The following is a 22,664-nucleotide window of genomic DNA, read 5'->3' as shown; positions in this document are numbered from 1 at the left end:
TTAGAGTAGAGTGAATAGGGAGAATAGAGTGTGTGAGAGAGAGAGGGGGGCACAAGCTGAGGTAAAAGGCACGTAAAAGATAAATAAAAAAAATGTACACAATTAAAAAGAAATGGGGAATGAAATACAAACGAAATTAGGAGAGGGAGGGGTAGAATGCATGTTTGTGAAGCTCGTGTATGTATACTTTATATCTGTCCACCCTAATTTATCAATATATGGATCCTGCCCACACGGTCAAAATTTTCAGGCGCCGCCCCTGCCAGAAAGTGCCATGTTTTTCAACACATCGTCGTCACCTTTATTCCATGCCTAGTGTTCGTGTCAAAAAGGTAAGAACGCACTCAGTGAAAGCAGAGACATAATATTTAACGTTGTGAATTTTTTTAACAATAAAACAAGGGGGCGACAACGGGACACTCTGGTAAAACGAAGAGGAACATTTTAGTCTGTGGCAAGATAAACAAACAAATGATTGACGACTTTAATTCGCAAGTTTGTCACTGTAATTTATTTTGTGATTCATTGATAACTAATTAGATTTGTTTATCTTTCTTAGAAAAGTCAGTACAATATATGCTACTTGTGTACTTGGTTCTTATAATGTGTTTTCTAAACTTAGGATTTGTTTAATCGATGGATATTGATGGTAAGAACGTAATACAGAAAAGATCTTGATGACGCAAATGTGCCATACATTGTATCAGCCAATGAACACACTTCTACAGGTCGTAGCTAAAGCTTACTGACTAGATCTTGGAATTTTGTATTATAAACTTGTTCTCAATAGTATGCTGGGCATAAACAGCCATATGTAAAGCTGTAAGTCCAATAAAACTTAGTTGAGTTGAGTTTACTTGTTCTCAATTAATGTTCTTGCAATTATTAAGTTTTGTCTTTCATATTTTGTTAAAGAAGGGCCAAAAAAATGGCAGAGGAAGGCGAAGGAGCTGATTATATTGGAGTAAGTACAAAGGAACATGTTAATAAATTTTAGTGTTATATTTATAGGTTACAGAACTTAACACAAATACAAGAATAGTGCGTTAGTTTGAAAATGGAACAATATTCGCTGCAGGCATAACATCGTCGCACAAAGTTCTGGCGTACCCGTTGGAACAACCCCGGGGTCGTTCGAACAATGTCACAGACAGCGAGAATTCTTGCCAGGAGATCCTCTTCAGTCTCGACAGGTGTCTCGTCTAGGGATGGCCAAACGGATCAGGATCCGAAAAATCCGGATCCATTCGGGTCCGGATCTGGATCCAAAAGTTACGGATCTGGATCCGGATCCGAAAGTTTCGGATCCGGATTCAGGTCTGAAAGTTTCAGATCTGGATCCGGATCCGCAAGTTCCGGATCCGGGTCCGAAAGTTTCGGATCCGAGTGTTTCATATCTCAATCCCATTATAATATTACCACTAAAAGGTATTATGATCTTCGATTACAAAGAAATTTTTCATTAGTTAGTCCTACAAGAATTTTTTTTCAAGTGTTGTTCCTAAAATACTTTGCTACGCATCGGCTAACACACTCGTGCACAAAAATAATCTTACTTGTTTAACATAAAATGTCAGAGGTGATTTTGTAAATGCCATTGAAACGAACATGTATTCATTCCAATGTATTGGAAATGAAAACACACATAAATGTGAGACATTCCATTCCAGGATGAAACCTTTAACACATATAACAAGATAGAAATGTTATACAAAAATTATACAATTGTTCTACAGTTACAGTTTTACAAATTAAAATAAAACATTATAATATATGCAGTGTTACATAATTACAAAGTGTAAGACTAACAAGGGAGGTTATCTAAGTGTTGGCAGGCGTATAGTGGGGCCCAAAGGAAGAAATACGTGTTTTTTGTTTCAGCTAAAAAACGGTTTTAGGGGGCAAAACCCCCTCAAATGTCAAGATGAGGACTAATTGAAGTGAAGATCTGACCACTGTGTCCCTCCGATTTCCATGAAACTTGGCAGGTGTATAGTGGGGTCCAATGGAAGAAATACGTGTTTTTTTTTTCAGCTAAAAAAACGGTTTTAGGGGGCAAAACCCCCTCAAATGTCAAGATGAGGATAAATTGAAGTGAGGATCTGACCCCTGTGTCCCCCTACAATTTCCATGATACTTGGCAGGTGTGTGTATAAACGGGCCCAAATGAAGAAATACGTGTTTTTTTTGTTTCGGCTAAAAAACTGTTTTAGGGGGCAACCCCTCCTCAAATGTCAATATGAGGACAAATTGAAGTCTGGATCTGACCCCTGTGTCCCCCTCCGATTTTCATGAAACTTCGCAGGTGTATAGAGGGGCCCAAAGGAAGAAATACGTGTTTTTTTTGTTTCGGCTAAAAAACTGTTTTAGGGGGCAAAACCCGCTTCAAATGTCAAGATGAGGACAAATTGACGTGGGGATCATCTGACCCCTGTGTCCCCCTCCGATTTCCATGAAATTTGACAGGTGTATAGAGAGGCCCTATGCCCCCTGTTTCTTCCTATGCCATATTTACGTGGTTTCGGGGTCAGATCCCCACTTCAATTTCTCCTCAGCTTGACATTTGAGGGGGGGGGGACCTCTATACACCTGCCAAGTTTCATGGAAATCGGAGGGGGACACTTAGACCTCCCTTGTAAGTGTATTAATTAATTTCAAATCGCGCACGCGCGCACACACACTATATGTATATGTGTATGTATGTATATTATATATATATGTATATTAGCAGGTAACAATATGTTATAAGCACATTCTTACTTTCCAAAGAAGCGCATGTGGGATGGCAAAAAGGATCCGGATCCTAAAATTCCGGATCCGAAAGTACCGGATCCGGATCCGGATCTGAAAATTCCGGATCCGAAAAATTTCGGATCCGCCAGAATCCGGATCTGGCCATCCCTAGTCTCGTCTCGCCAGAACTTTGTGCGATGATGTCATGCCTGCAGCGAAGCTGGGGGATCCCACTTTGAACAACTGTTGTGAATGTAGCAGCTTGTGAAACTTCTGCAGGTAATAAAAGTATTACATCTTCATACACCGATTTTCGCTTATAACTTTGGACTAAGTCGTTTCCGGACCATGGTTCCTAATCTCAAATTGATACATGTGCCCTTCTACATCATCACTGAAAGTTTGTATGATCAACCCGGAGACACACTGTATATAGGGTCTACCAATTTAAACGTCAGATCTTTAAAATTAGAATGAAAACCACAAGTGATAATGACATATAGGCTCCATGGTCACATCCCCCACCCTCGATTTCCAGCACATTTCAAATATTTTCGTCCCAAATGAAGTTTCTTCTAAGAAAGGGAGTTTCAAACTAGCGCGGAATGTAATTTTTAGAGATCTACGTGCTACGAAACGAACATTTTTTTAATATTAAAATTCCTCACCTACTTGACGTCAGGGCTTTCATCATGGATTCATGTCACAGGCGCACGTCTACACATTTTCTTTTTCTTCTTATGATTGACTTGTGGAATGGGATAATTTGCGATATGTTATTTGTGTGATGTATTGGCGGGTTGAAAATTTCGGACATTGGAATTGATTTGTGTGACTTCAGACATTGGAATTGATTTGTGTGTTGAACGGTATCATCAGCGTGTGTAAATACGTTATCTTCCGGAACATCTTACACATTTTTTTCGCAACTGCAGGCCGTAAAGGGGAGGGTTTTCAGCAGTCTGCACACATATTGAGCGGTATAGCCTCAATGGTTCGTTCGATGTTCCGTTTCAGGTCACGAACTGTGCGTGGGTTAGTCTCATAGACCTTAGATTTGACATAACCCCATAGAAAATAAACCAGGGGTTAGGTCAAATAATCTTGGTGACCAGTTCACATCACCCTTTCTGGACAGAACTCGTCCGGGGAACATTTCCTGCAATAATGCCATTGTTTGGCGAGCTGTGTGGCAAGTTGCACCGTCCTTTTGGAAAACCACATTGTTGATGTCAAGATTTGCCAGTTTAGGCCACAAAAACTGCACCACCATATTCCTGTATCGCTCCCCATTGACAGTCACGTGATTTCCATGTTGATCATCAAAAAAAAAATAAGTCCCGATCACGCCATTGGGCAAAAAATCACACCACACAGTCACTTTGTTAGGATGAAGTCAGTAGCGTACGCAGGATTTTATCAAGGGGGGGTTATTTCTAAAACTTCCTCTGAATTCACACTACCATTGCTTTATTATACTTTAATTAAATAATAATACTCATAATTAATTAATAATACTTATAATTGATTAATTAGTTGAATTACTTCTAATAATACTACTAATACCACTACTACTATTAAGTAGTAGAGATCTACATACATGTAGTATTTATGAAAGCAATAGAACGAAATTACTTTCTAGTCATTCAATTTTTATAAAATTCTGAGAGCATTTTTTTGTTTCTTTGTTACGAAATAATTTTCTGGTCAATGAGGTGAGACATTTTAAGGGTGATGAAAATCCATAAAAACAAGAAAATATATTAAAATAAATTGAAATAATTAAAGTATGCAACTCATCCAAGGAGCTGCGGTGGTCTGGTCGGTAGAGCGTCTGACAACCACGCGGGAGATCCGGGTTCGATTACCGGAATTGGTTGGAATTTTTCCGGCTTCTTCCTCGCATAAATGTCCCCGATAATTCACATTTAGATTGTCTCGCTGTTCTTACCAACAAAACATTTTGCAATAGTTAAGCTTATTGTAGAATGTGTAATTTTCTAGTCTACAAGGTGACACATTTTAAAGAGAGACATTCAAACGTGCCGCGGTAAGCAATGGGAAGGCGGACTGGTGACTGTATTATTGTCCGCCTAGCCTTTGTCTATACATTAGCCGCTTACAACAAACCAAGAACTTTCTTTAGTTAATTCTCATTGTTCACACAAAACAAATAGGTCTACATGTTCATTGAACACTGACGTACGAGGGGTGGCAGTCCCTACCGAGATTTTGAGAAAATCAGAATGTTTTCAAATAAAAATCCGTTAAGAACTTTAAACAATCAAAATATGTAAATATGAAACCTCTTTTAAAGTGAGTCCCGATTACCATTTTTGTCTTTGAATACAATTTTAATAGACTGGATGGAAAGCTCCAAAAATACGAAATATTTTATTATGCATCCTGCCCTCCAAAACAAAAGTCATGTACTATCCACATTTACTATTCCAGCCCCTCCCGAAAAAAAAATATTCTGCGTACGCCAGTGTATTGAACATTGCTGCAACTGAGATACAAAACAACTCTTTTCTCTTTTAAATCATATTTGCGCTCATATTTTATTTTCAAGAATTCGTGTTTATTTTCAAGGCATTCACTCTGAAAGACGCGTGTTTTTGGAATGTTGTGCTTTATTTCGTGCTGCATGGAAATAATAATTCAAATTATTATTATTATTAGTAGTAGTAGTAGTAATATTAGTAATAGTAATAGTATTATCGCAGATCCTTGACTGTGATAAATTGGCCATTTTGAATTTTTTTCCACAGCATTTTTCATAATATTTCACAAGCTCAAGGGGGGGTTTAAACCCCGTAACCCCCCTTGCGTACGCCACTGGGATGAAGGGCATAGGCGACGACTCCATGGGGCTTGGGGGGGGAATTCGAGCCCCACCAATGTTAACGATGTGGGGGCAGAGCCCCCCAAATAATAATTTTGCTTAAGAAAATCTAATGTATTATTTTGCTTCTCTTGTAAAGTTTACTCTGAATTGTGCCACATGAACGTAACTTTAAATACACATTTGAAATGTTCTAGGCCAGTGGTTTCCAACTTCAAAAGGTCCGAGGGCCAAAATTATATCCAGCAGGTTATTGGCGCGCCGCATTTTTTTTGGGGGGGGGGGAGTTAAAAATTACAAAAATTGTAAGTACTGAACTGAAAATGTAGTACTTTCGCATGACCTAAATTTCTAAAATGAGGCAATAGAAAGAATGGAATCACAAATCAAAATTGTATAATTACAATTTATTTCACAAAAACCCAATACTTATGGATGAATTGAAAGAATTGAAAAACACACCATACAAATAAGATCCTTCATATTAAGTGTTCAATGTGAAAACTGAGGCCGATCTGCTTTTATTCTTAAAGTTGGAATGTCCACTTGAATTTCTGTATTTGAAAGTCTCAGAAAGTGAAACAGTGAAGAATCTGCCAGTCGGCTTCTGTAGCGGTTCTTGATGAACTTCATTGAAGGAAAAAAAACTCTTTCACACGTGTATGTGCTGCCGAATATCGATGTCATTCTTTGATCGAATCAATTCTACCTGTGATATTGTCTTTCTTCACAGAGCTTCCGTTCCTTCAGTAAAAATAGAACGTGAGTAGTGTAATCAGGTGCGTTCAAAGTCATACTTGGTACGAGGCCTATTATTTTTATTAATTTAAGCACAATGGTAAACCTATTTTGACGATGTTTTTGTCGATTTTATACTATTGCAAATCTGTGATTTTTCATCTCATACTTCGTACGAGCGTCATAATTTTTTCGAGTTAAAGTACGTAACACATACACCCATCCACGCACACTCACAACCACCCACACCCACCCACGCATAATTAAAAAAAATATGCAAGATAATGCATCTTTTTTTTAATCCATCATAAATTGTACATTTGTTAGACATTTTAACAAGATTCTTAGGTATTCCAAATTCGAATAATTTATCTCTTTAGCTTCTTTAACTTCAATCAAGTTAGTTTCTGTAACTATAGGTTCTGATGTGCGTACTTCATTTATTTCTGATTTATCTCCTACATGAACATTTAAAAAGTCATTAAAGCAATTCTTCCATCTATTTAAAATATCGCTTGAGTCAGCCATTTTTTATCAAGTTTACTTTAGGTTGCCACCCCTTTCTAAATTCATTTGCACCTCTGATATTTTTATTTCAATTGCATTAATTTTACTTTTCAAGTAATCTCTTTTTTGTTACTTCTAAACACGCTGTTTTTTAACCACCTAAGTCTATTTCTGTTAGGTTATGCGAACCATTGCTTACTTTTTCCTTGGTTTATACATTATTTAACTATTGATTCTATTCTATTATGTGCGTACTCCCAATTCTTATTTAAGTCTGTTTCATTTAAATACTGCAGATTAAAAAAAATGTACAATTATATAGGTTGAGGTTTATTATATGGAAATAAGTTTCATTTTTTTAAAATTCATTTTATGCCAGGAATTGTAATTTTTTATAGTTTTTAGAGTAACATGTGCTTTCATAACTAACTAACTACCTCTCTAGCCCTCTTAAACCCGAAGGTTCATGGCTGCGGCAACACAGACCTTCCATCTATCCCTATCTTGAGAAAAATCTATATATTCTTAACCATCCCTAGCAATTTCCTTTAGGTCCATCTCAATATTGTCCTTCCATCTTCGTCTTGGCCTTCCTACAGGTATCTTACCATCAGGTCTCCCAACAAGAATCCTGTAAACTCCTCTTTCCTCTTCCATTCGTACCACATAGCCTGCCCACCTAAGTCTTCTTTATTTAATTGTTCTAATAATATCTGGACATAAATATAAATTATGTAGTTCTAAATTATGTAACCTTCTCCACTAACCTGTCTTCTCATCCCTTTTAGGTCCAAATATTTTCCTAACAATCTTATTTTCAAATACTCTCAATTTATGTTCCTCTTTCAATATAATGGACCAAGTTTCACATCCATATAATACTACAGACAAAATTACTGTTTTGTATATTTTAACTTTTAGTTTCTTAGAGAGAAGTAACATGCATTTCCTGAATTAAGCCTACTTTTTATTTTATTTCCTCTCTAATATAATTTTCATTTGTTAATATTACCCCTAAATATTTGAATTTAGAAACTAGTTCAAATAAGTTGTTATCATGTGCTTTCATTAAATATTAAATTTAGATTTTTTAATTAAACGAAATAGGTTGTTTGTTAAAAAAAAATAATTGTTAGTTCATATGATATTATTTCTTGTGATACATGTTTGTTGTCCGTGTTGATGTTTTTTTGTTTGTTTTAACAGGATTCGAATTCTTGAAGGGAGGGAAGAGGGGTTAAGTTTTTCGAGTATATCACACATTCTATGTTTATAAGTAATTACATTTTTAATAGAAAGCGTATCTTTTATCAATATTTCATGAGATTTGGTCACCTGCAAAAGTTAATCCATTTATCTCCTTGTTCTATCACAATAAAAAACTCAAAATGTAAAATTTTCCTTATCCTCTGCTTACACATTTTCTCTTTTCACACATTCTCTATCTCGATCAATTATATCCCTACCTATTAGAAACATGTTCCCTACCTTCTTTAAATGTACAACAGTCGCAGCAAGGAACAAAAAAGCGAAGTAAACTAAAGCAATTTAATCAATTAAACACTACAAGAATAAATTTACGCTGTCTGTTTGTGTTAAAACTCTAAAAACATCCATAAACTCAAGTCACCTTTTTTGGAAAAATGATTGCAATGAAGAAATGATTAGCCCCGTCTAGTTCGCTACATTTTTAGATATATGGTGGAGTGCAGTTGTATCCCAGCGCCAGGCAAGTGCAGTAGAACTGTATTCAACTAAATAGACGAATAGCTGTATTCAAGTTCAAAAAATTCAACAATTGCCTCTGCTTTAAACATTCATTTGTTTAGTTAGCTCGCACCATGTAACCATACACCACACACTACACCGCTCCAGAACATAGTACTACACATGCAGACACCAAATACACTACTTAACACCAAATCAACAAAATAGACGAGTTAATGTTGCACTGTGTAACCGTTTATCTGTTGTGTAAAAAATAGACGCACATAAGTAGTAAGAATATATTATATTTATAACCTCAATTTACTAATCGGGAAAATCCCCCTTAGCGAACCAATCAACACAATTCACGTGACAGGAAGAAAGTTCGCGCCTCAGACAATGCGATGAGTTGTGTGATGATGCTGTCTGTTTCCGCGTTTGACTCATACCAATCGTCCGTATATCGTCTTCTTCCTTCCCTCGCCTCATGAAGCTCGTCCATCCTATCGGCCAACTTTATGCCTGCAGCCCGAAAAAGAGAATCGGGATTCTGCAAGTTTTTCATACCGCTTATTTTGCGAAGATTGTCCATAAGAATCATCTCGCACGGTGGACGAAATTCAGGCGCTATTTTGCTTAAGTCGACGAGCCTCGCGACATCCTCACCTCCGTCGAATCTGTACGCAAAAATCTTGTGCAGCAGTTCGAGTGGTAAATCGGTTATGCGAGTTGTCATTTTCACAAGGTGTTATTTAAATAGAAGTTTCTCGGTATTTATATATAAATTTTCTCGGGGAAAAATACAAAACACACAATCAAGTCAAAATTCAATCTGTGTGAAAAACAACTTGAACCACCTTCAAAATAAAATAATTGTAGCTATTACGATAAAATTTTCAGCTATGTTATTTATACAGAATTTCCGGAGACAACAAGTAACATCTGATCACATCAAAACTCAATCTGATCGAAATTACTATGAAAAAAAACACACTTGAAACACCTTTAAACTTGAAATAATAAATAGTATGTAGCTTTAAAATAAGTTAAAAAACTTAGCTTTTATCAAAAAATGAGGAGCAATGCAACAACACCTCCGTACTCTTCAACTACTCTCACAATACTGACTAATCTGTAATGCGAAAACTCTTTAAGTAGCTTAAGCGCAAAACCATGTTGAAAAACAGAAGACACCACGTCAAATACAAGTCATCATAACATTACGTAATAACCTGTTGCATAAACATGATGCAACAAGTTACCTTCTGTGCCATTGTAATGTTGCGTAATGTTATGTAATAACCTGTTGCATAAGCATGATGCAATAGTTCACCTTTATAAAAATACAATAAAGGGGGCTTAATATGGGGGACATCACAATATTATGTAATGTTACGTAATTTAACTCGTAAGAAATTATGACACTCGTACCAAGTGTGAGGTGAAAAAATCACAGAGTTGCAATAGTATAAAATCAATAAAAACATCGTCAAAATAGGTTTTCCATTGTGCTTAAATTAATAAAAATAGTAGGCCTCGTACCAAGTATGACTTTGAAGATACCCAATTACACTACTAACGTGTTTTAATAAAAATACATAAAATTAATGTATTTTACAAACTGGCTTTGCGGGCCGCAAAAAAAGGCATCGTGGGCCGCACGCGGCCCGCGGGCCGCCAGTTGGAAACCCCTCTTCTAGACCATCAACTTTGAGGGGCTGAGACTGCTAAACCATCAACTTTGGGACTAAGTATGTAATTATGAGTCTTGTTAAAATTTGTACTAAAAAGAGTTTCAAAAGTTTCATGAACTAGGATAGTGGATGGAACGTTCAGGCTACAAATGGCTCTCACATGACATTCAGAACGAGATCATTGATATATTAGGGAGATCAGTTTTGCGCTCCGTGATAGCAGATACTAAAAGTAGGGAATATTTTGCTATTATGGTTGACGAAACTTGTGCCATTTCCATCCGTGGACAATTAATATTCTGCATTCGAACTGTGAATAAAAATTTTGATATTTTTGAGGAATTCATGGGCTTTTATGAGATTCCGAACACTGACGCCAAAACTTAAAAAAGGGAGAGAGTGAGTCATTCATTAATTTATTTCAGTCATCCGAGCCCCCCCCCCCCAATAATTTTGACAAGTCGGCGCCCTTGATGAAGGGGTACGTCCAGAATCACTTGCAGATTTTCATCTGCTCAAATCCTACAGTTTTGTTTGATAACGTAGCCATGAAGAAAAAAAATGTGCTTCATCGGAAAAGATGATGAAATTCCTCTCAATGCACGAAATGTCTGTAGAACTGAACACGAATTTTGATAATAAATTCGAATAATTTCTATGCGTTGTTGCTAGGGGTGTTCGGGATACCGTAAAGTCGGGACCGGGATCGGGGAAAAAATTTTCCGTCCCGATCCCGACTAAGGCAAATGACTTCCCGACTTTTCGGGATCCCGAGCAGTAGGGAAATACCGAATGGTCATTTTAAAAAGTTGTTAATTCTCGACGTTTTCTCCATTGCAAGTGCTGGAACGTATCGGAAATTGTTTGTTTTTATTCCAGAAATGCAAAAACAATCACTCAAGTTGAAAATGACGTGTAGAATTCGAAATTTTTAGAGCTTCGGGAAATTTCGAACATTTCCCGTCCCGAAAATTTTCCGACCTTGTCGGTAAATGGATAATTTTTCCCGTCGCGAATGTCGAGATTTAAAAAAAAAACCATCCCGGTCCCGTCCCGACCCCAAAAATTCTGTCCCGCACACCCCTTGTTGTTGCATTGTGTATCTCTCCATGATAACTTGCCACAGACTACTGCACACAGATGTCACAGTTCCATCTCGTTATTCCAGTCAGTGTTGCCATAACCCTCTTTTAAAGATCTGACGTTCAAATTGGTAGATCCTTTAGATATATACCTGAATAATTCTTTAATGTTGTAGGATGTATTGTGTTAAGATGGTAATGGAACTATTATAGATTATAAATGTGCCTCCAAATGTAACAGATCGATCAAATATTTGACATTAGACAGACACTTGAAGAAAATGTGGGAATATAATTAATAATCCACATCAAACTATTTATTCAGATTGGGAAACCTGATGGTCAGAGGCTTGTAGGAAGGCCAAGAAGAAGTTGTAATAAAAATGTTAAGAACCTGAAGGATGGTCAAGGGTGGATTCGACTGATTTTACCCAGGATAGGGACATTTGGAAAACTTGTGTTGCTGCGACAATAAACCTTTGGGTTATATCAGGGACTTGTAACTTGTAGAGGATATGTGGGAACGTTATCGACTTTGGTTAAGTACAAGCAAGGATGAAATCGTCAAAAATATAATGATTTTATAGCATGCTTGTCACACATTTAACTTCATAGCCAACTGACTATTGGTGAGAGACACAGTGGGTCAACCTTCTCCCCATTGAAAATTTGCATCGTCCATTTCAAATGAGAAGAAAACTAGTTGTTTTTATATTATTTTTGATATAGAAATAACGTTCAGTTCATATGGATTCTAACGGAATAATCAAAGTAAAAGTTACTCAAATTGTAAAGTTGTTGTAAAATGCAAGAACCAGATCAGAACTTCACGTCTTCATAGTCTAGTGTATTCGTACTAATTCAATTCAAAGTATAACTGGTTCCATAAATCTAGATATTACAAAAATAGTATTATTATGTGAGAGCTGAGCTTTATGAATATAATTTCCCCTCAACTTATAAGGCATTTTACTTGATTAAGGAAATTAGAAATGAAATTAGAAGTAGAAATTAATAACAAAATAGAATAATTATGTACTTCAGGTTTTAAACATATTCTATGAAAACACTGCCAATATCATAAACTTTCTCCTCTGCAAGTTTAAGGTGTTCGGTGAATGTATTGACGGATAACAATATTTTTGTAATAATATTTTATGGTGGGACCTCCCGGATGGCGCAGTGGTAGCGTCGTCGCCTTGTTATCTAGGGGTCCCGGGTTCGATACCAGGTGGAGGCACAAAGAGGTTCGGAGTCCACTGTAAACTGTAGATCCAGTCCCGATTAGCCTTACTGTGTACAAAGTGGACTTAAAACATCAACTCAATATTTTATGGTAATATTTCATGAACACAGTGGTCACGATTGTTATGCGTACGTGCATGATACAGTGCAAGTTGCTGTCACTCTTACTCTTCCCTAGTAATTTCTTACCACACTTTATCGTAAGTTGGGTCCCACCCGAAAAATACATCTTCGTTACGCCTCTGTTTGGAAAGACTTTTTCTTTAGATTCCTGAAGTATAATCTGAGTTTGGAAATTACATCGGCCCTCGGATAACTCAGCTGCAGGTTATGAAATTCTTTTCTCTATATACAACTTGATTAGAAGGAATTCTTCCCCCATTTGGAGAAAATATTGACTGCTCAGTTTAACAAGAACCTACAAGCTTGGAAACATACATAGCTTTTTAAAGATGCTATGATAATATCGGAGAAGAATCACATGCTTCCGATGTTTCTTCTAACAATTTATGTTCATGACAATTGGCAACTGCCCTTCTTCCAGGTAGACAATATTAGCGAAATAATCTTCTAAAATTGCTGAACATTTTCAGAAAATTTTATCTTGGAACTATATTACATTTGTTTTTATTTTTGTTATTTAGCGTCGCTCTTCTGCTACTTTTGACTGATCTGGTGAAGGGACACTCACAAAGAACACCCGTCCCAAAACCGAGATTCGAACCCGGGACGCCTGGCGTCGTAGCGTACTGTGATAATATATATTTCTGTAGGATCACGTCTGTCAATTTTTCTAAGAATTGCTCGTCAGAGGTTGGTCAATGTTTAAGTCAACTTTATGCGCAGAGAAATTAATCGGGATCGGACTACAGTTTAAGTTTATATCATCCATCGGGAACCACACCTGATACCCCTTAATTAGAAGGCGACAACGTTGCCAGTACAGCATTGGGAGAACACCTAGAGTGGCTCGTTTGTGAAGAAACGTGTAGACCCCTCACCCGTGAAAGTGATGATTAGAGCCCGGATGTTCAGGCACTGAAAAGTATTAAAAATGGCAGGCAAAAAGGCAACGAAAAATTGCAAAAAAGGCAGTGTATGTCGAAAAAAGGCAGTCAAGTTTCGGAAAGAGGCAGTGAAAATTGAAGAAGGGGCATTAAAAATTGAAGAGAAGGACTTAAATTCTTCTTAAATCTTAAAAAATGTATTTACAAATAATAATTTGAATAACAAGGGTTATTGAAAAACGAAATCATATAGAAGAAGAGAAATATAATTTTAAAAAATGCCTTATCGGAATGACAAAAGAGGCATAAAAAAGGCAAAAATGTTTGAAAAGGGCAGCGTAAGATGAAATAGGCAAAAAAGGCAACATAATGCCTTGTCGGAATGACACAAGAGTCAAAAAAGGCAAAAAATGTTTGAAAAAGGTAGCGTAAGGTGAAATAGGCAAAAAAGGCAACATAAAGTATTGTTCAGAATGTTAAGAACCTTCGGATCGGTATACTTTTGTGTTCAGTTTTTGTCTACCAGCGTCGGAAACGAATAGGCATTTTGCCTAAAATCCGGGCTCTAGTGATGATACGTCGCCTACGATTTCGCATTTTGATCATTTCGGAAAGAGTTCATTCAATCGGCATACACAGTGAATCCTCATCCACAATTCCAAGGGGTTCCGGGTTCGATACCCGGTGAAGGCACTAGGTGGTTCTGATCCCACTTTAAACTGTAGGTCCAGTCTCGATTAGCTTTCCTGTGCATAAAGTGAACATAAAAACTCATCCACAATCAAAATACTCATTCACCAACAATTCCTCTCTCAACAGGAGTACGCAGGAGAACGCAACGCCGCCGGAGAGCGAGACGGTCGCGGCCGAGCCACGTTGCCCAACAAGGAAATCTACGACGGCTTCTACAAGAAGGGGCTGAGGGACGGACACGGCATCTACCTCTTCAAGAACAAGTGCAACTACGAGGGTACGTGGAAGCGGGGGGTGAAGCACGGCGTGGGGAAGTTCTGCTACCCCGATGGCTCTTCGTACGAAGGTAAGTCGGTGCTCGTGTAATTTTATTTACTGTTTTACGCAAAGAGAGCTTCAATAATTAACAAAAATGCCTGACAATCCGTTTACAACCTCTGCACCAGCACAGGGATCTAAGGGCGTACCCGTAATTTTTCAACACTTTCCCGGGGAGATCAAGAAATATACGAGATAGCTATACGTAAATATTTCGAACTTGTGGCAATGACTTAGTTTGAATTATTTGAAAAGGGAATAACATTTATTTTACTTTCCAACGCAAAGAGCACAATGAAATGTGTTACTCCAGCCTCTTGAAAAATGTCTGAGTACGCCCATGTTTGTTTTCTGTTATTTCTAGCTCGAAGATATGTGTTACAGCCAGTGTTCGATGCGGAGGGATGGTATCCTTGCAAATTTTTCGAAAGGCATTTTCCCAGTTGCCTCACTTTCGCCATGTTAAACTATGGGAGAGTTAGCTATAAGGTTCGACCAAATGAATCAGGGAAAAATGCGCCCGGGAAAAATGCGCTCTCGCAATAAAAGTGGGAAAATTGCGCCCTCCCAACAGTAACCACATTAGAAAGTGGGAAAAATGCGCCCAGCACACAATTAAGCGAGTGGCAGCTAAGAAGCGAGCAAGAGAAGGTGACGAATCTATGTCTAAGCTCTACCAGAAAGAAATGGGTCCCTTGTTTAATCAAGGATTCGACCTCGTGGCGGAAGTTCCTGTGTACTCCAGCTTCAAACGCAGCATGAACTGTGTGAGGAGGCAGGCACAAGGAGATCGTCGGGACCCGAATTCCAGACAGAACATCGTTTTATCTGAAGAAGACCTGAAAATGGGCGACAGTTCAAGTTTCCTTTTGGTAGATGAAGGAGACGAGCAGAGAATCCTAGTTTTTTGTAGCTCCAAAGGCAGGGAAATACTGCAGAATCACAATCAGTTCTTCATGGACGGGACTTTCAAATCGTGTAGCAAGCAGTTCGCCCAGCTCTATACAATCCACGCAGATCTTGGCAGTACAGATAACGAGACTAACATCGCTCCAGTAGTATTCGCCTTCCTGCCGAACAAAAAAAGATAAACTTACGACCTACTTTTTGGGAAAATGAAGGAATGTTTACCGGGTTGGAATCCAGAAAGAATCATGGTTGACATCGAAGATGCGTGCATTTCTTCCCTCATTTCAAACTTCCCGACTTGTACCGTCAAGGGATGCTACTTCCACTTTAACCAGTGTCTGTGGCGCAAAGTTCAAGACGTTGGATTGGTACCGGACTACAAGAATGACGAAGAAGTAAGGCTTCATGTCCGCATGTGCAGCGCTCTGGCAATGATCCCCCGGGAGGACGTTGAAGATGGGTGGCTCCTAATCCATAGTACGCCAGTTGATGTGTGGCACTGAGGAGATGCAAAGCACCGAACGAACAATGCTGTCGAAAGGTTGAACAATAAGCTGCAGGAGAAAGTTCGACTTCATCCCAAATTCTACACCCTTCTGAAGACGCTGAGCAGGAAGTGGAATACAGCGGATACAAATATGACAGGGCTAGCATCGGTTTGGAAGGAACGAAGAGGAAACGAACGTACATAAAACTGGATGAACAGATTAGCAAAATTTTACATACAAGTACTTACAAAACAAGCACACCCAAGGACCTTACCAAGTGCCTCAGAAGTCTGGCGTACATCCAAAAAATGGAGTAAAAGATCGTCAACGGAGGTCACAAGAAATGGAAATACAAATGTAAATAAAAACTTTAATCAAATAAAATAAAAATTACAACATATTAAATAAAAATTACAAAAGTAAAAAAAAATATGACAAAGGACATCATCTCCAGCTTCTAAACACGCCAGAAAAGAGAATATTTTTACTGTACTTTTTTTTAAAAAAATTATCTTTCCTGACAGTCCCAAACCTGTGTTAAATGTGAGGGGAAGCTGCGTCAAGGTTGTTTTAATCAACCTATTATCATATTGGTGAAGGTCGTGTGTGCTGGGCGCATTTTTCCCACTTTTCACTGTGGTTACTCTTGGGAGGGCGCATTTTTCCCACTTTTATTGCGAGAGCGCAATTTTCCCGGGCGCATTTTTCCCGACACCGACCAAATATCACTCAGGTAGCGATTCCCAGTTCAAGAACTGGTTCTAACGAAGTAATGGATGGTGGTATGTGATTAGATTACTTCGGTTCATGGGAGCGGTGGAGAATTTGCTGAATAGTGCTTACGTATCCACTTCCTTCGGTTATGGCACCATGGTGGTGATTTGAATAACGGGAAAAGAATCGGTAACATTAAAATGCTTAATTTTCAAATTTCTCATATGGACGGATTGGTGGGCAAAAACTATTTCATTATGAGCTGGAGCCCACCATTGGCTCTCCAGTGGCTACGTCCTTGCTCTGCTTGGAGCCATCCAGACCAGGACTCAAAAGGGAACGGCGTTCCGATTTGTGCATATCGGAAACCTTCCCGTTCCGTCCCGTCAGCAATCGCAAGTACCTTTTCCGTTCGTTTATTTTTTTTTACATATTTCACTACATTTTACTTTTCAGTGTGAACTAAATTATCAATACTCCTTAATAGTGCATATTATAGCATTTATATAAGCTTCCCTCCACATGAAGATGATGGTATCTACATTGCCTTCATCGTTTTGTGTCTTGTGGTTATCGTTTTTTACATTATGATTAGTTATTTATTGATTTTTTATTGATTAATTATATGTCCTGTCTTGTAGATTCGATTCCTGAGCTGCACAAGATCTTTACACAAATTCGGGTTCTCTCTGTATGGTCATTCTTTTTTTCTTTCATACATTCGTATTTTATTTTCCCCTGTGGTATAAAATGGCCTGGGGGTCACAAATCAAACTCAAAGCAAATCGTTCTTGCGGCTTCTTGCTTTATATATTTCTGACATTAAGCTGAGCACATATATTGCTAACGTTCTGAAGAACAAGTTCTATCATTCATGATTTCCGTTTCTTTAAAATTTTAAAAAGGGAAGAAAATTCCAGAAGGCTCGTGTCCAATGTATTTTATATTATTTGATGAATATGTAAATATTTTAATAATATCTATTATCAATTGGGTTTACTCCCGTTTCGCCGAATGCTCCAGGAACAAATATCTCACCTAAGCAAAATTTCCGGCAAAACGGGCCTCTTACGTCGAATATTTTCAAGAGAGGGAATTTTCCCTCCACTGGGAAATTCCAGGGACTGAAGTAAGAGATAATTTCAACGAAGTCAGAAACTCATTGTACACCTCTGTTCACATAAAGTGGCACTCTCATTTGAGTTAAGTCCATTTTCGGAGGGGATCGAGTGTGTCGGTACACCGAAGCAAAGTAAATGTTAGAGAAACAGTACCCTGCATGTTGTTTACTAGAAAAGTAGATATTGAATGATGTAGGTGATAGGCAGCATTCTCGTCATATTCTGCTAAAATGCGAATACCTTCTACTTTTAGTTTAAATTAATTTATGTAATTTGGTAATGCACTTCTGGTTTCACGTGATCTGGAACATAATGTTAAGAAGGCCCACTGCTGATCATTTTAAGCCTCAGAAATATGAGATTATGTGGTTGGAAAACTACTATGATTCAAATGGCACTAATTCAAGAGTTTGTGCAAAACGTTCTAGTGACAAGTGTGGTGATGAATCAAAAGAGCTATTTTGGAGTGTTTTCGATTAGACAGGTTAAAACAGCTGCGGAAGAAAACTTCATTCCTCAAAGTAAATAATGTAGTCCTCAAAGTTGTTGTTTTTTTCAAGTTTTTTCATTTTTAATGTTATTAATAGTACACAATCTAACAATTCACAAAAGCAATACCAACAAGGAAATATACAATCACATGCCGTAATCTAGCCTGCATGTATGTACATACAATACTACGGTAGCTTTACGTTTGAATGCAATCATTAAGAAATGCGTTTCATTTTTTAAATTTTTAAATATGACTACTCTATTGTAATATGCAACTTTTATGTCAATCACGAGTATTCTAATTTTGGGACTACAGCACTGTCAGTATCTCTGTAAGTTTCATCCGATTCACTCTATCAAATGCTTTCTCCAGATCAACAAATACTGGGTATAGTACTTCCTTTCTTCACGTATCTTTTGCCATACACTTTTTTTATTATTTTGTTTACAAAAATGAAAGAGGTGCACTTTGGTCTCGAACTCCTGAAATTTCCCAGCTGAGTAAAAATTCCCTCCCTTCAAAATATTCGGCGAAAGGAGATTCGGCCAAACGGGAATTTCCCTTTCGCAGAAAATTTTACTTGAGTGGGAAATGTGATATAATGCGCCTCTGGACCATTCGGCGAAACAAGACACATATTAATTGTAATGAAGTGCGTCATTTCACCAGTCGTTAATCTAGTCGCTGTCAGGGACAAAAGAAAAAAGATAGACAACAACATATGGACGAAAACAAAGCGTTCCGTTTCGTGAAAATTTCCATTTCGAGCCCGGATCAAGACACACCAGTTTGATTTTTTTCTCTCCAAGTGCAGTTTGCCAAAGCTGCGTCTACCCACCGTTGCTATGCATTAATACACAATGACTTTTCCTTGTTGTCCTAGTTGTGAATATCCATACGTGTCCTATTTCCCACACGTAACGCCACGCATGAGGTAAATAAACGTTCGCGTGAAAACATTTGGGATAGATCTTGCCGGACCTTTGTTTGTTCGCGACACAGGAGGAACAAACAGAAGAAGGGAGGGGGAGGGGAAAATCCTCCGTTTGTAAGTAAAACAAACAAGATAAGGGGGGGAAAACGAACGCACACAAAAAAGCGAAACATTGAAGAATGCAGTTCGGCATTCCTAACCTTGCGCGCTACAGCAACATCCGAGGAACGATTTCGTATTGGAGTTGCATGGAAAGAAAAGCGAACCTCTTTTTGCCTTGTTCAGCCGGGCAGAAGTCCTCCCACACAAAGCACAGCCAACGCAAGTTTTCTCTCTAGTCAAACGGGGTTCAGATAAAAGAAGAAATTCCAGCCTTTCTCGTCCTTGCGAAGCCAACTCATTATTCTCTCTCGACGGTTAGAGAAGAGAGATTTTTTGTTTACTGGCATACTTGCATATTTGGTTATTTTACGTCGACTTTCTGTCTTTATTGGTTAATCGCCATGCTGTATCTAGAAATATATTAGGGACGGGTCCTGTAAGCTAATCATTAATCGTTTGGCTGGTACCGCGAGTGTCGTTCGGCACCTTGGGACACGAAAGTAAACGATACGAGCCGAATATAAATGAACCGATCGGTCAGTTCAAAATTCGTAGAGGTTCCATAGATCCACATAAATAAATTTCATTTTCAAACATAAATTCGTAACTTTGGCCATCTCCGAAAGAGGCAAGACCGTACTTGAAGCGAGCATACTTCAAGAATCAGTGCAGTCTTGAAGTCGTAGACTGGAAGTGACAATCTTTCAAACTGCACTTCGACTGCAGCGCCAAATACGATAGGTAGATATAACCGAGGATACGTGAGTTTCCCACGTTTTAAGCACTTGTTTTTCACCACAGAAATCACATAGCATTTGCAAATGTTCTTATACATACATTTCAACTCATTGGAAGAACTGCATCCAACAACTTGCTGGTTTTCTACCTCTGCAATTTCAAACAAATGAACAGCAAGTCCACTTGTCACGTGACCGAGCCTGCAACTTGGCGTGTTCTGCCCTGTTGTCTTGATTCCTCGTGAACTTGGCGCTTTCGAACTACACTAGGTGACGTCACTTCCGTCAAGACCATACTTCAAGTCTGGACGTTGTACCTTTCGGACGCAGCCTTAGTCTGATCTACTTGGGCGATACAAGTGTTTCACATGTAATAATGATAATAATAGTATAACATCCTCTAATTTCCATATACTGGTAAATCTCGCTTCGGTATTTTCATGTACTAATTAACATTTCTTCTTTTACATGCGATGTTATATCAATTGCTACGAAATTTGGCACTTGAGCACAAATACGCTGGTGCTACGTATGGTGAATCGCAAAGAGAGCGAAAATCAAGAATCGCTAGTTTCCACACACGATGTGGCAACATTGCAGCGTTGGCTAGTCCAATGTACAGTGGTGGAAAAAAGTTCTTCCCCATAAGACTTTAATAGCAGTAAATAATGCCGGAAGGGTAGACAACACACATTGCACCATTAGGTGATCGGGTGATTCTGTCTGTCTCAAGAGCAACTCGTCTTTCATGCAAAAGCCAACAGGCACAGGAAATGTAAGAAAGTCACGTGACTTGTCAGGTGGAATGTTGTTAGTCAGATAATCGCCTTTTCTCAAGCCAGGGTCGCAGAACCGACAAGAGCTACACGTTATATGTCCGAAAATAATTCGCCTAAAAACGTTGAACGAAACGTTAAAACAATTATTGCCTTAATTACATAGGCTACTATACTATATGTGCCGCAGTAGCTCAGTCATTAGGGCGTTCTACTACCATGCGAGAGATCTGGGTTCGATCACCGAAAGGGGAGAATCTGGATTTTGTCCACCTGTTCAAGCTGCTCCGGTGCCCACCCAGCGTCGTATAAAGTGGGTGCCTGGAGAAAACTGTGGAGAAGGGAGGGGGGTAAGGCGGCCAGGGGCGTGGTGCTGATCACATCATCCCCACCTTACGTCTGATGAAGAAAGCTTGGGACCTTATTTCCACACTCCCTATACGCCTTCATGGCTTGGTGTAAAGCACAAGGTAGAACTTTGCTTTTAAATTTACCATACAGCCCGATTTTGTCGGAACAGAACTTCCCAATCTCTACGTGGGGTTTCTTCCAAGTTCCGTAGGGATGTGAATAGGCTCCAATTTTTCTTCACACAATTCATACATGTTATATTTCGTTATAAAAACAACAGCCGATATCTTTTGTGTGCGTCTGTGTGTGTGTGTGGGGGGGGGGGTATAATCCAAACATGTGAGGTGATCTTTCTCCCACTCAGAAATAAATCTCAATTCCACAGACTAAAAATGTAGCACTTTCTACATCTTAGCATGCATGGAAAATCTAGTAGCAAAGTAATGTGTGGAAAGAGAAAAATTAACGATTTGGAACGCCACAATGGAAATTTCGTATTTTTTTTTCAATTTGTATTGACATTCATAATATTCATTAACAATCCCAATATTGACAAAATAATAGTTTAGTCGTTCTGCTACTTTCAATTCTTCATTACCCTAGTCACCGTAACTCTCTCTCTCTCTCTCTCTCTCTCTTAGCCTTTCCGATGGCGCAGTAGTTCCGGCGTCGCCTTGTAATCAAGGAGTCCCCGGTTCGATACCCGGTGGACAAACATAGTGGTTCGGATCCCACTTTAAACTATAGATACAGTCTCGATTAGCCTTTGTGTGCATAAAGTGGACTTAAAATACCAAATGAAACTCTCTACAAAGCCAGAGAATCAAGGTTCGAAACCTGTTGAGGCTTAGATGTAGCATTGCATTCGTATCAGTACCCATCATCTTCATCGTCGTGATTATCGCAAGAGGTAAAAATGCGACACAAAAGAACCCAAACAGAAGCTTGGAATCAATCTGAATATTGCTTACGTTGGATACGTGGTAGAATTGTCTTAAAAATTACTTCTTGTGATGTAATAGGGTTTTTGATTAGAGACCATTTGTATAATACATACCGTTATTGCGAAGCAGTTTCACGTTCACCACACTCTTCGATTGTTTAGAAATCGTAAGGAAGAAGGATCTCTAAATTTCTGCTTTCACATGTCAATGAAACTTTAACATAAATTCAGTGTAGGTCACAAAAGAGATTTACATATTGTTATGATATCTATTAAACGTCACGAAACCTAATTCCAATAGAATACGATACTACTCCACACGTTCCTGTAAATGTTCACCATTAGCCTGGCGAAAAGAAAAAGTAACGAAGATTTCCGTGTTTCCTTGAGCAGAGATAAGGCGCCTGCTTGTAACAAGCAAGAACCAACTCCTTCGATCAGTGACCTTCACTGCCAGAGTGACTCACAGCAGGCCTGCGCTCGTTCCAGTGTGCGTATAAAACAGGTATTTTATTTCGTTCTTTCCA

The 22,664-nt window shown here is 38.4% G+C and overlaps 1 protein-coding gene across 1 annotated transcript in view; it reads left to right on the top strand.

The window, feature by feature from the left end:
- Positions 1-836: 836 nt before the first annotated feature.
- Positions 837-22,664, top strand: part of LOC145988355 (radial spoke head 1 homolog) — a 132,174-nt gene continuing 110,346 nt past the window's right edge. Inside the window, exons 1-2 of the mRNA XM_083123231.1 lie at positions 837-964; positions 14,378-14,597. Coding sequence (XP_082979357.1) covers positions 929-964; positions 14,378-14,597 — 256 coding nt within the window. The 5' untranslated portion in view covers positions 837-928. The remainder of the gene's footprint in view (positions 965-14,377; positions 14,598-22,664) is intronic.

The sequence above is a fragment of the Lepisma saccharinum genome, chromosome 5 (assembly GCF_977018435.1).
Source record: "Lepisma saccharinum chromosome 5, izLepSacc3.1, whole genome shotgun sequence".
Classification (NCBI taxonomy): domain Eukaryota; kingdom Metazoa; phylum Arthropoda; class Insecta; order Zygentoma; family Lepismatidae; genus Lepisma; species Lepisma saccharinum.
This window is presented reverse-complemented; position numbering and strand designations above follow the sequence as displayed.